Raw genomic sequence first — 13,218 nt, 5'->3', positions numbered from 1 at the left:
AACATATTCACTTTTCACTTTCCTACATTACTATGTGCATGGTCAGGGACCACATGCAATACCTTCACGGACCACCTGTTGAAAACCCCTGCAATATAGGACTGGATTTGAAGGCCGCGTAGCAGACTGAAAATCTAGTTCAAGTTCAAAACGGCTACTGCCAACACGCCTTCTACAAAGGCATTTGTAGTGCTTGTACAACATGTGGTGTTAAATTAGTTTGAACACATTTTGTTTTACTTGCACAATTTATATGTGCAGTCAACAGAAAACATCAAAAGATGTTCCCTGACCGGGAATCGAACCCGGGCCGCGGCGGTGAGAGCGCCGAATCCTAACCACTAGACCACCAGTGAGGTGCATAAGGATATTGGACACGTTGTCTCTTGGCCAAAGTTCAAGGGGGAAGAATCCCTTCCCCTACTCTCAGATCTGTTCCTGTAAATGTACTCACTTCACTCTTGCTCTCTTTCACGCTGTTGGTGAGCAGTACACTCTAGTGGTGGTGAGTCTTCCTCTTAAGGCAGGAGTTCTCAAACTATTTCATGTCAAGGACCCCCAAACTGTAATGCATTGTAAACTAAAATGTATTTGGCCGTGGACCCCATCTGAAAAGGTTTTGTCCCAGGGACCCTCAGAAGAGAATATTTATGTAAAAGAAATGCATAATTATTCTACATTTTCCAATCATTTTTGATATTTTTCAATATTTAAAAAAATGTGCAGATGTACAAGCTCGTGAGAGCTTGTACATCTGCTATTTTTTAATAGCCAACATATAAATGGTCAAATGATTGTGATGCTACATTAACTTATTTGCTGGGGACCCCCTGGAACCCCCCCCCCCCAAAAGACCCCTTGAACCCACTTTGTGAACCAATGTCTTAAAGCAGTCACTTTCCTCTTCTACCCCGGATTTTAACCCGGTTTCCTGTGCAGGAAAAAAAATACATTTTATTCATAAAAAAAAAGAAGTTACATAGTGAGGCTTTAAGGTAGGTGAGCTCACGGTTTTACAGTTGCAACACTCCCACACTGCAGACCTGCATCAACCGTTTCCTCTCTAGTGAAAGGGTTAACGCCGAACCCGTGTTGTTGTTTAACCTGTCTGCCTGGCTCAAAGGGAGCTTGGCGCCCAAATGAACACGGTCCAGGCCCCATGCTGATGAATGTGAACACATTCTAGCACTTTGCAGGAAAGCTATCTCTCATCTCTCTATGGACACGACTAAAATATGTTTATATTTCAGAGACGGAAGTAACGGCAGCTTTTGGCCGACAGCCTGGCATAGCAACTGTGTTGTTGTGTTGTGCTGCCCAGACCTCACTACTCCAGACATGGTGGAAGCCGGCCCACTCTTAGAACAGCCACTGCCAAAGAGCTAAAGAGAGGGAATAGGAGTGGTAGAGCTTGAGCGTCACGGTCTGCTGTCTTTAAGGGGGGAGTGTGTGTGTGTGTGTGTGTGTGTGGGTGAACCCCAGCCTCAATGTTGGGTCAAAAGAGGCCAGGCTACTATGCTGGAGGAGGAACTGTGGGCTTCAGTGTCCATTTAAGATCCCTCCTCCACAGGTTTTCCTGAAAAGCAGCACAGGCCCCAATATAACGTCTCTGTCGGGTGGAAACCTCATATGTCCAAAACTGTGACTTTTCAGGATTCAAATTCAAGAATATCAAAAGTAGCAGATCAACAAGCGCTGCGTTTTGAGCTTGTCGATCTGCTACTTTTGATGCTTTTGTGTGACGCTGTAGTATGTTCAAGTAGGGCAAGTAGCTGGGGTTCAAGTTAACGCAAAAACACAAAAACTTAAAATGGAGATGAGAGGTTTCTGCCCGACAGCAACGATATTTAGCCTAGCCTTCTGTCTGTCTGTCTTTCTTACTTTCTTTCCTTTCTTTCAAATGTTCTCTCGTTCTCTCTCTCTCTCCCTCTGTCTCTCTCCATCTCTCTTACTGTCCTGGCATGTATCACTGGAACAATGTGGAAACATGAGGCAGCTGTCAGAAGGATACCAGAGGGAGGAAATAAACGACTTATCTCCTCATCCCATCACTCCTCCCTGACCCTACCCCCCCCACACACACCCTCGCCTGTCACTTGCATCTTTTTAAAGGCTGCCCATCTTTTTCCAACGGCCTTCATTTCTTCTTGACATAAACCCCCCCATCTTGCGCACTTATACTTTCCTGCCGGCATCTCATCTCAGTTGTTTCGTGTCCGTTCTCTGTTTACCTCTCTCACGCCTCTACCCCCCCCCCCCCCCCCCCATCATCTCTGGCCGCCCCTCCGACCCCCTCCTCTTGACTTGCGTCAGCCAGAGCCACATATCCCAGAAGGCCTTTTTTTCAGTGTTTACGCTTCATTTTAGAACAGCACAAACTCTGACCTCCGCCAGAGTCTCTTAATAAATGGTCCCCAGACACAGATTTTATTATTTTTATTGAACCCCCCCCCCCCCCCCCCAAATGACTGATGTTGCCGCTCCCTGCATGGATTAAAGTTCTCGGTCGCCACGACTGATTTCAGTCTTTTGAATTCCATTAAAGCCAGCATGTCTTCTATGGAAGCTCATCTACAAGCCTATCTACAAGCCTATCTACAAGCCTACAGTATCTACAAGCTCATTTGGATTCCATAGAAGCCAGCTTGTCTTCCATGAAAGCCTATCTACAAGCTCTCAATGCGTTCCCGGCAGCAGTTTCTTCCAACTGGTGTACTGCATGGCTACCAAAACATCATAATTCTATTCACATTGTGCTAATTGTTTATGAAACACAGCGCTAGTGTGTGGTAGGCTCCTTTCACACGCTGTTTCACAACATATTAGATTAACAAATGTAGTTTTAGTTCATGAGATTCTATTTTTGCTTTAATCCCTGGAGACCGAGCACATTTATTCCATGGCCGTTTGAACCAGAAAACACATAGGAAGGTTGCAGGTGTCTTTTTGTGTTTTCCATTTCAAATCTGCTGCTGAGCCAGTCAAATGAAGCTATGTTCAGTATTCACGTCTGTACGTACTGTACGTCGTGCTAGTTTTCTTGTTTTTGCAAAGTTGCTTTGGGGGAAACTCAGATTCAGAGCCTGGAACACTGCTGAGCGTGTTTGTTGCTAAGACAATGTTTTGTACTTTGTATTATATGATGTGAAATATTTTATTTGTGTGTTTTTTTTTCCCATTGCATGTCTTTTTATGGACCCCAGGAAGATTAGCGGTCGCGTAGGCATCAGTTAATGAGGATCCATTTAATAAACAATAAACAACATCATTTTGAGCATAAGGGTAATATAGTCTGCACCAGTGTTGCAATGCTGAATTGGAACGTGGTTGCACTCTATTTTAATGATGTGACGCGCACGTCGCTTACACCTACACTACAGGTCACACAATGGACAATTGATATGCAGCTCATTCCTATGTTAATCCACCTGGTGTCAGTCGGGAGCCTTTGTAAAGTTTGTTGTGGTGTGAATTTTAAGTTGTTTTAAATCTATGCGTGTGCTCCTGGTCAAATAGGTTCCTGCACGGCGTGCAAGGCCGTCCCATGAGCAATGCAACCCGGGTCAGCACAGATCCTTTGATTTGAATTCCTTTAATAATTTTAATAATTCTTTGTGTGGAATGACTTTAAAGATAGCTCATTGGAATGACACATTGGCTGATTGGCTGTCATAACCCATGTCAAAGTTGATTACTGTTGAAGTAAAGTAAAATAATGGGAAAAATGCAAAACAAAACGGGTGTATTTTTTATACAAAAATTACTATAAATCATTTGGAAAGGTTTTGTGTGTGTATTTCTTAACTTGGTGTTGTTCACACATGTGTTCTGTGTATCTGTATTCTGTGTGTGGAAGGCTTCATTATACAAAAATGGCCATAAGTTTGTTTTTGCGATGTTTCCGGCAGAGCAGGCCTCTCATTCAGTGGACCTTCATGACCAAATTAATAGAAAAAAACACAATAATAAAATAAAAAAGTATTGCATGCCATGTCAGGTTCTCTAAAACTCTGGGTGACTGGATCCCTGACTGATAACTTCTTTGTGTTTCTGTTGGGTTCTTCTCAGCGACGTGCAAGGCGTCAGTGAAGATGCCACAGGAGGACGGGGTCATGACCCTCAACAGGAGGAGAGGAGCGTTCAAGCAGCCTAAGGTCCACTTCATCAAGAACCACGAGTTCTCTGCCACCTTCTTCGGCCAGCCCACCTTCTGCTCCGTCTGCAGAGAGTTCCTCTGGTGAGAGACCCGTGGATTAAAGTTCTTAGTCGCAATGACTGATCTCAGTCATTTGGATTCTATAGAAGTGTGGGGCATGGCTTCTATGGAAGCATGTCATGCACCAAAAATAGGCTATATACAAGCTTACAACACGTCGCAAGCTTGTAGATTGCCTATTTTTGGTTATTTGTTATTTTCAGATAAAAATGATATTTTGTGTTTTTGAAGTGGTCAAACCAGCAAAAGAATTCATGTTCAATCTTCCAGAAGATCCTAATTATCTCAGATATAAGAGAAAAGGTTAAATCTGCAATTTCTTACTGCCCCCCCTGGTCAGCTGGGGCGCCTGATGGAGGGAAAAGGAACTGGTTGGAATAACGTGTTCCTTCCACACGCTACGTCTAACCAGGGAACCTCCCCCTGTCAGGTGATAAGAAGCGGCTAGCTCTCATGCATTAAAGGAAGCATGAGCTTGGCTCTAGGCTATCCCTAGGCTGGCAGAGGGAGTGTAGCGCCCAGGATTACTTAGACAATTTGCACTGGGTGAAAAAATGGGTTACAAAATCGTGGGATATTTTTTTTTGAAAAAAACAATAATAATCTGCAATGGTGTACTGTATGGCTACCAAAACATCATAATTCTATACACATTGTGCTAATTGTTTATGAAACACAGCGCTAGTGTGTGTGGTAGGCTCCTTTCACACACTGTTTCACAAATCACATATTAGATTAACAAAAAAAAATCCTTCATGAGATTTTATTTTTTCTTTAATCCTGGACGACCAAGCACAACATTTATTCCATGTCCATTTGAACCAGAAAACACATAGGAAGGTTGCAGGTGTCTTTTTGTGTTTTCCATTTCAAATCCGCTGCTGAGTCAGTCAAATGAAGCTATGTTGAGAACAAACTGACCCAAGATGAGGAAACAGGAACGCCCCCTTCTGGGGGAAAAAGGGAACTATACAGTCATGCACAGAGCCCATAATGGGCTCTATGAAGACAGCACTCGTCTGTTACTGTTTGTGTCAGATCGCTGCTTTCATCCTGGTTTCTGTCTTGATTAGCATGTTTTAGTCCTGTGCATGCCGTTTGCACAGCGGTTTGTAAAGTGTGATATTTATCACAATATTGTGTGAATTATAGTAATTATTCTGTATGGTCCATTCCCATTAGCATGCCATTCGCTGACAGCTTTGATTCCCCCCCCCACCCCATTTCGTCTCTGTCGGGTGGAAACCTCATATCTCTAAAACTGTTACTTTTCTGGATTCAGATTCAAAAACGGCAAGAGTAGCTGATTGACAAGCAAGTAGGGCGTTCATTTATGAAAAAAACCCACAAAAAGTTTGAATATGGAGATAAGAGGTTTCTGCCCGACAACAACGATTTGCATTGTCACAAACGACTGAGTACTGAACAAGACAACACACACATCAGTTGTCCAATAAGAGAGTCTCGCTCCCAGAGGGTCCCACACAGAATTGAGCGATTAGTAGCAGCTCCAGTTTCCTTAAATGGAGCTGTCCAATGGGGTCAGTAACAATAAGAGCAGCAGGACTGGTACTGCAGGAGTGAAGCCCCCACAGGGCAGCCTTGTCATGTTCCAACAGCGTCAACAACACCACTACCTCTACGCTCAGACCACTCCTCTCCTCTCCTCTGCCACCCCTCGAACACAGCCTGGAATCGCTCACACAGTCATGTCACTTTACTATTGTGTGTGTTTGTATTAGTATACTTGTGAGGACCAAATGTCTCCACAAGTATGATAGAATATGAGAAATAGATGTTGTGAGGGCCATTTCCCTGGTCCTCACAAGGATTAGACATTTAGAGGTCAGGTTTAAGGGGTTGGAATTAGAGTAAAACATGATTTATACAGTTGCGTGTCAGTGTCATGCACCGACAAATTGCCGATCTACAAGCTCACACGTTGTGAGCTTGTAGATCTGCTTTTTTTCAGCTCTAAGTTTGCAGTATTTTAAATGTTTTGACATTTTTCATGTATTGCAGCCAATTTATTCTGTCCCTCTCTGTCACACAGGGGGCTCAACAAGCAAGGCTACAAGTGCAGACGTGAGTCTTTCTTTCTTGGGGGAACTTTTCAGCCTTTCTGTACATGACATCAACATATGTATTGGTATATAGTACTGCATGCATGTGATGTTTTGATTCAATCTAAACCCATCCATCTCCTTCCATCTCAATGAACTAAACGCAACCATTCTCTTTCACCCAGAATGCAATGCGGCTATTCATAAGAAATGTATCGACAAAATTATTGGCAGGTGCACCGGGACGGCGGCCAACAGTCGAGACACCATGGTGAGCGTTTGCACACGTTTGCACACATAATTGATCAACCTTTTTTCTAACTTAGGCACAGAGCACTGAGCTTATTCACATGTATGCTTCTGTGTAAGCATCTGTGTAATAAAAAAAGAAAAAGAAAACATACTGTTAGGAGCGAAGACGTTACTTTTTAAAACATGGCACAATAGAAAGTAGAAGATAACACAAAACTTCTCCTTCTACCCCTGAACAAGGACAGTTCATAGAGTTCACTTTCAAAGCATTTGCGAGGATCCTTGCTTCCTGTCTCGTTGGCTTGTTTGAGGGAGTTAGTAGCAAGACCATATACATTGGTTTCAGTTCTCAAAAGAACTGTCAAATAAAACAGTGAAACGATCAGTGATCTTCTATTGATTCACCGCTTATTGCCATGGAAATCGAATGGCAACATTCCAGTTGAGTTTTTATTCACCGAAACAGATCCAGGCTCTAGTTTACAGGCAGTGTTAATAATAGCCTCTGTCAGACTGAGGGAGATCAATAAAAACCTGTGTAGTTAAGAAATCACCAGTCGTATACAATCATGCTGTTACTTTAACACTCGGAACAGAAGCAACAAATATTGACAGAGCTATTATTGAAGTATAAGAATGGCTGATTTTAGATTTGTGTGTGTGTGTGTGTGTGTGTGTGTGTGTGTGTGTAGGGGGGTGTATTACTATACTTGTGAGGACCAATTGTCCCCACAATTATAGTAGAATTTGAGAAATAGACGTTGTGAGGACCATTTCTCTGGTCCTCACAAGAGAAATGTTTCATTCATGGTTCAAAATGATTTTTACAGTTAGGTTTACAATTAGGAAAAGTTTCTGGTTAGGATTCAAGATTTAGCAGTTAAATTAGCAGTTACGGTTAGAGTTATTCCTGTTTTATACTGCGCTTCGCGCCAGTGTCGTACACATTTTCCGGTAATTTTCAATGGCGTCCTAAATGTTTTCATGTCCTCACAAGTATAGTAATACAAACGCGTGTGTGTGTGTGTGTGCCGCTTGTATCTCTGAGTAATGCTCTGATTTGGCATACTGTAAAGCTGACTTGAGTTGTGTGTATTTACAGTTCCAGAAGGAGCGCTTTAAGATTGACATGCCACACCGCTTCAAATACTACAACTACAAGAGTCCCACCTTCTGTGACCACTGTGGGAGTCTGCTGTGGGGCCTGTACAAGCAGGGCCTGAAATGTGAAGGTGAGTCCGCACCATCCATAGTTCTCTGGTTTTCATCGTCTCTGTCAGGTGGAAACCTCATATGTCCAAAACTGTTACTTCAAGGATTCAAGTTCAAAAACAGTAAAAGTAGCAGATCCACAAGCTTGCGTCGAAACGCGTCGCTTGTAGAGCTGCTACTTTTGATGTTTCCGTGTGACTATGTAGAATGAGCATGTAGGGTGTTCATTTATGATTTTTTTAATTTAAAATATGGAGATAAGAGGTTTCTGACATAGCAATACAAAAATACATTTATTTTAGACAGTGGGAAAGGAAGGGCTGTCTATTCCTCCTTACCCCTATTATTCGATTGATTGATTGATTGAATACTTTATTAATCAGAAATGTAAATGAGGCATGAGGTATAGTAAGACATTAAGGCTAAAAGGATAACACAAAAAGTGTTGTTTCCATTGTGGTCCTATGTGTTCAACATAGCAGATAAAACATTTAAAACAATAACAATAACACTTTATATACAAAAAAGATGGGAAATTTACATTTACCTCACCTTTTGGTCTCCTGATAGATGTTTTTTCAGGCCAATTATGAAAGAAACCAGTGTTACACATCCTTTAATGGTGTCAGGACATTCCACATGTTGGTGGCAGAGCAGTAGAATGAGAACCTTCCCATGTTTGTTCTAAATGTGCGGTGTACCAGATCATGGTACCACCAATTACTGTTGTTCCTCTTGTCTGACCTGTCTTTCACTTCCTGTCCCCAGACTGTGGCATGAATGTCCATAAGGACTGTCAAAAGAAAGTGGCCAACCTGTGCGGCATCAACCAAAAACTACTGGCCGAGGCTCTCTCTCAAGTCAGCCTGGTACGTTCCGGGAACACAGCGGGGTTTATCATTCTTTACAGCAATGGTTCCCAAACTGGGGGTCAGGAGTGGAACCCCCACCAGGGGGGTCCCCAAAAGATTTTTTTGTGGGTCCCCAGATGATTAGCTTTATGTGCAACATAAATCTCACTCAACAGTAAACAAGCCAACATACAGTATAACAGTGTATATATCCGCACATTTCTAAAGGGACAATTCAAGGACTTTTAAGACCTTTTCAATACCTCTGAAATGAAAAGATATGAACTAATAATAAGACCATTACTACATCAAAAGCAACTAACAAACTATACTATAATAAATGGTCAAATATTGGCCAAATGTCATTGGTCAAATATTTCCAAAGAAAGAGGCAAACGTTTTGGAAAATAGATCAGGCATTTTCACATTTTATCTGTGGAGCCGGGCCAAACTCAATGTAATGCCTCAACTCCTACAATTCCAAGTTCTTGTCTGGTAGGGGGGTCCCCAGTTCAAATATGATTATTTTGGGGGGTCACTGCCTGAAGAGATTGTGAACCCTTGCTCTACAGTTGTTAGAGGAAATTTTATATGTGATATATTCTCTACCCTACTCAGTGTTCAAAACATTGAGTGGGGTATATGAATAAATGATACCGAAATGTAATACAACTCTTAAACCTCCCCAGAAATCCATGAAGAAACCTGACAGCTCCAATGCAACCACAGACACAGACGTAGGGATCTACGAGGATTTTAAGAGTGCAGCGGACTCTAGTGGTGAGACGCTGTCATTGCAGAACTCTGCAATACACTTGTGTTACATTTGACATTCACAAATCATTGTATGAATTTGCATGCGTTTTTGCATGTGTGTGTGTGTGTGTGTGTGTGTGTGTGTGTGTGTGTGTGTGTGTGTGTGTGTGTGTGTGTGTGTGTGTGTGTGTGTGTGTGTGTGTGTGTGTGTGTGTGTGTGTGTGTGTGTGTGTGTGTGTGTGTGTGTGTGTGTGTGTGTGTGTTGTTACTATACTTGTGGGGACCAAATGTCCCCACAGGTATAGTAGAATATGAGATACAGACGTTGTGAGGACCAGAAAAATGGTCCTCACAAGGAAATTGTTGTTTTATGCTGACAAAAGATTTTTAGGGCTACGTTTAGAAAAAGATTGCGGTTGAGGTTAGGTTTAGGATTAGACATTTAGAGGTTAGGTTTAGGGGGTTAGAGATTGGAATTATGCCTGATTTACACTTAGTTGTGCCCTGGTGTCGTGTACTGAAAAATAGCTAATCTACAAGCCCACAACGCGTCGCAGCACGACAAGGTGTGGGCTTGTAGATCAGCTATTTTTCGGCTATAGGCTTATGGTCAAAAATGGCATTCAAAAATTGTTAAATGCTTAAAATGTTGATGTCCTCACAAGTATAATACAAATGTGTGTGTGTGTGTGTGTGTGTGTGTGTGTTCTTGTAGGTGGGAATGACAAGGCGGTTGACAGTACAGGCTCAGCCCTGTCTCAGAAGACACGCCTCACCATCAACCACCTGGTGTTCCATAAGGTTCTGGGCAAAGGCAGCTTTGGCAAGGCAAGCACCACCATGGTCCTCATCCAGGAAACAGAAACCTTTTATCTCCATATTTTAACTTGTTGTGTTTTTTCGTAAAAAAATTGAATTTCAATCCTGAAAAGTCACAGTTTTGGATATATGAGGTTTCCACCCGACTGAGACGATTACCTAAATGTTACACAATGTTACCTGTGATGACTATACAAATGCTGGGGAAAAAAATACATATTTTGCCATCAATAATAATCATAATACACTTTATGTGTGTATATCTTTTCAAAAACGGGTTAATTTTATGCAAACAGCATAGATTTATAGAAGACAGATTAAAACGGGGTAAATAAAATCGAAAGGTTACAGCATTAAAAGCAACCAGCATTGTAAATTCACTAAAATGTGTTTTAAGAAAGGATTTATAACAAGGCTCAGTGAGCCTGACGGTGTTTCCAAAGTGTAATCACAAAGCTCAGTCTCCTTTTTGTTTCTAACCTGTTCTTTGGAATGACCAGCAGTGCTTTGCCCGAGGATCTCAGGCTACTACGCTAAAATGTGACATAGTGAGATTAATATTGTTGTGATTTATGAAGGTACAATTAACAATTTAGGCATTTAGCAGATGCTCTTAATCCAGAGCGATTTACGGTGTTGCCACTGCATCCTTCTGGTGGCTGTTGTTTCAACACTTCTCTTTAAAACATTTGCTGTTAGAGGAAACGCGTAGTTAAAAAAAGAGAAGAAAACCACCCGCAACACAAGTAATGCAATGGTAGGGGAAAAAAAGATTTAATTATGGATGTCCGTTAATGGAATAGTGTTTAGTCTGACTTATATGTCAACAGTAATGATGGTATGATTAGAATCAGTTTATTTGAATTGTATATACAGTAAGTATGCATTTCTGCCTTTAGCCTATAAGTGATGTCTAACAACCTCAACAACCTCATTTGTCCAAAACTTTTACTTTTCAGGATTCAAATTCAATAATAGCGAAAAAAAATCAGATCTACAAGCTCAAAATGCGCCGCTTCGCGTTTCGAGCTTGTAGATCTGCTATTTTGGATGCTTTTGTGTGACACTAGTATGATCAAGTATGGCATTAATTTACGAAAAAAACACAAAAAGTAAAACAATGGAGATAAGAGGTTTCTGTCCGACAGCAACGCTATCAGGCCTAATCCTTTCCATCCATTCAATATTATCTCACATCCCGACTAATACCACACAAATACTCCATATGACCTCACCTCCTACTACTAATAATATCATGGACATATCAAACTGTGCATACCCAATGCTTGCCAGCTGGCATACTGTACATGTTGATAAATTCAGCCAGAACGTAGGGAGATGGTTGTCATTCAGGTCCAACGAAAATGTACCAAAAGTAATTTTGAAAGCAACATTTTTCATTTGTAGATTTCGATTGGTGACAGGTTTACTCAGGCCTGGATTTGCTGGGGTGGCCGTACTTTTTATGCTTTTGTGTGATGCTGTAGTATGATCACGTAGGGCATTAATTTACTAGACTGTTTACGCCCATCCATCTCTTTGGTCACTATACTGTAGGTGCTGCTGGCGGAGCTGAAAGGCCGGGGGGAGTACTACGCGGTGAAGGCTCTGAAAAAGGATGTTGTTTTGATGGATGATGACGTAGAATGCACCATGGTGGAGAAGAGAGTCCTGGCACTGGCCTGGGACAACCCTTTCCTCACACACCTCTACTCCACCTTCCAGACCAAAGTAAATGTCTTTCTTAAAATGCCTTCAAAACAGCTATTTTTCTACTTTTTTATTTTAGGCAAGCTTGGCTTGAAACGTACAGACGAGGCAGCAGTCTGTATGTTTTAAGCCTAAACTAAAAGTTGAAAAATAGCTGCTTGAAGGCATTACTTTTTTTTTTGCATTCTACAGTGGTCTCCCAGTGGTTTGCCTTGGATTTTTGCCTCCTTGGGAACCCTAAGACTTTACACTTTTTTGTGGCACCTTCTTAAAAAATACCTCATAGAAACTAGGTTCTTGGCGCACCTACAACCCAAGACCTGAGGGCGATTCGAAATCAGTAGTTCTCAAACCTTTTTTTGTGCCAGGGACCCCCTGAAGAGAAGATTTGTGCAATTTTTGAGAACCACTGTTCTAAACCACTGTTCTAAATCCTAAGTTTTTTGAAAAACTGTTGCTATGTATATATACAGGGGTGCACATAACTTTTTAGGTCTGGTACGCAGAAGAGCACCTGGACATGTGACTTGGTGCGCATGGCGCCCGTCCCGTTTTGTCAACGGGGGGGGGGGGGGTTCAGCCCGGACAGTTTTGTCAACGGGGGGGGGGGGGGGGGGGGGGGGGTTCAGCACGGTGCCCACCGGACAGTTTTGTCAACGGGGGGGGGGGCGAGAAAAAAAGGACGCTCTGCTTCTAAATTCCGCCGATTTTCGCCGTTTTTTTTTTTCTCACGCTGTTAGATAAAGCCCCCAAGGTTGGTGCCCTGTGCTGCTGCGCTGATTTTATCCGCCAGATTGGGACGTTCACGGCATATTTTGCACCATTACGGTGCGTTCATCATCGGTGACGAGTGCCTCTAACGGCCGCTGCTGGCGAGGCAATGCGAGGCGATGCGAGGCGACGCGAGTCATATCTCTACCCCTGTGCCTAATGGCTGTACATGGGGCCGACGGGTGCTTTAGAGTGATTGTGTGAGTGTGGCTTCAGGAAGTAAATTCCTAGCCTCGATCTCCAGGCTTTTATTTTTCCTGTCCCAGCTGTTGGTGCGCAAAAGCGCCTCGCGTCGCCTGATGTGGTGCGCATTTTTTATTTTGGGTGCGCATGCGCACCTGCGCACCAGTTATGTGCACCCCTGTATATATAGCTAAAATCTAAAAGCACACAGATGCTTTCCCGGTTTTAATGGGTAAAAATACCTCATAGAAACTAGATTCTTGGCACACCTATAAAGAGAGAGACTGGCGCATCATGGGAGAGGGACTGAAATGCACAAGTCAAATACCATGAGACTCTCGCTCCACTGTTTGTACTTGCAATAAAAACATTCATTTAATTCCTC

At 42.4% G+C, this 13,218-nt stretch overlaps 1 protein-coding gene across 1 annotated transcript in view; it reads left to right on the top strand.

Moving 5' to 3' along the window:
• prkcdb (protein kinase C, delta b) overlaps positions 1-13,218 on the top strand; it is a 37,486-nt gene that overhangs the window by 16,492 nt on the left and 7,776 nt on the right. The window contains exons 4-11 of the mRNA XM_084061190.1: positions 4,069-4,237; positions 6,270-6,301; positions 6,465-6,550; positions 7,634-7,763; positions 8,512-8,612; positions 9,284-9,374; positions 10,066-10,178; positions 11,727-11,900. Of these exons, the coding sequence (XP_083917316.1) occupies positions 4,069-4,237; positions 6,270-6,301; positions 6,465-6,550; positions 7,634-7,763; positions 8,512-8,612; positions 9,284-9,374; positions 10,066-10,178; positions 11,727-11,900 (896 nt within the window). The remainder of the gene's footprint in view (positions 1-4,068; positions 4,238-6,269; positions 6,302-6,464; positions 6,551-7,633; positions 7,764-8,511; positions 8,613-9,283; positions 9,375-10,065; positions 10,179-11,726; positions 11,901-13,218) is intronic.

The sequence above is a fragment of the Gymnoscopelus microlampas genome (assembly GCF_963454915.1).
Source record: "Gymnoscopelus microlampas genome assembly, chromosome: 7".
Classification (NCBI taxonomy): domain Eukaryota; kingdom Metazoa; phylum Chordata; class Actinopteri; order Myctophiformes; family Myctophidae; genus Gymnoscopelus; species Gymnoscopelus microlampas.
The sequence above is the reverse complement of the archived record's forward strand: the minus strand, read 5'-3'. Positions and strand labels throughout refer to the sequence as shown.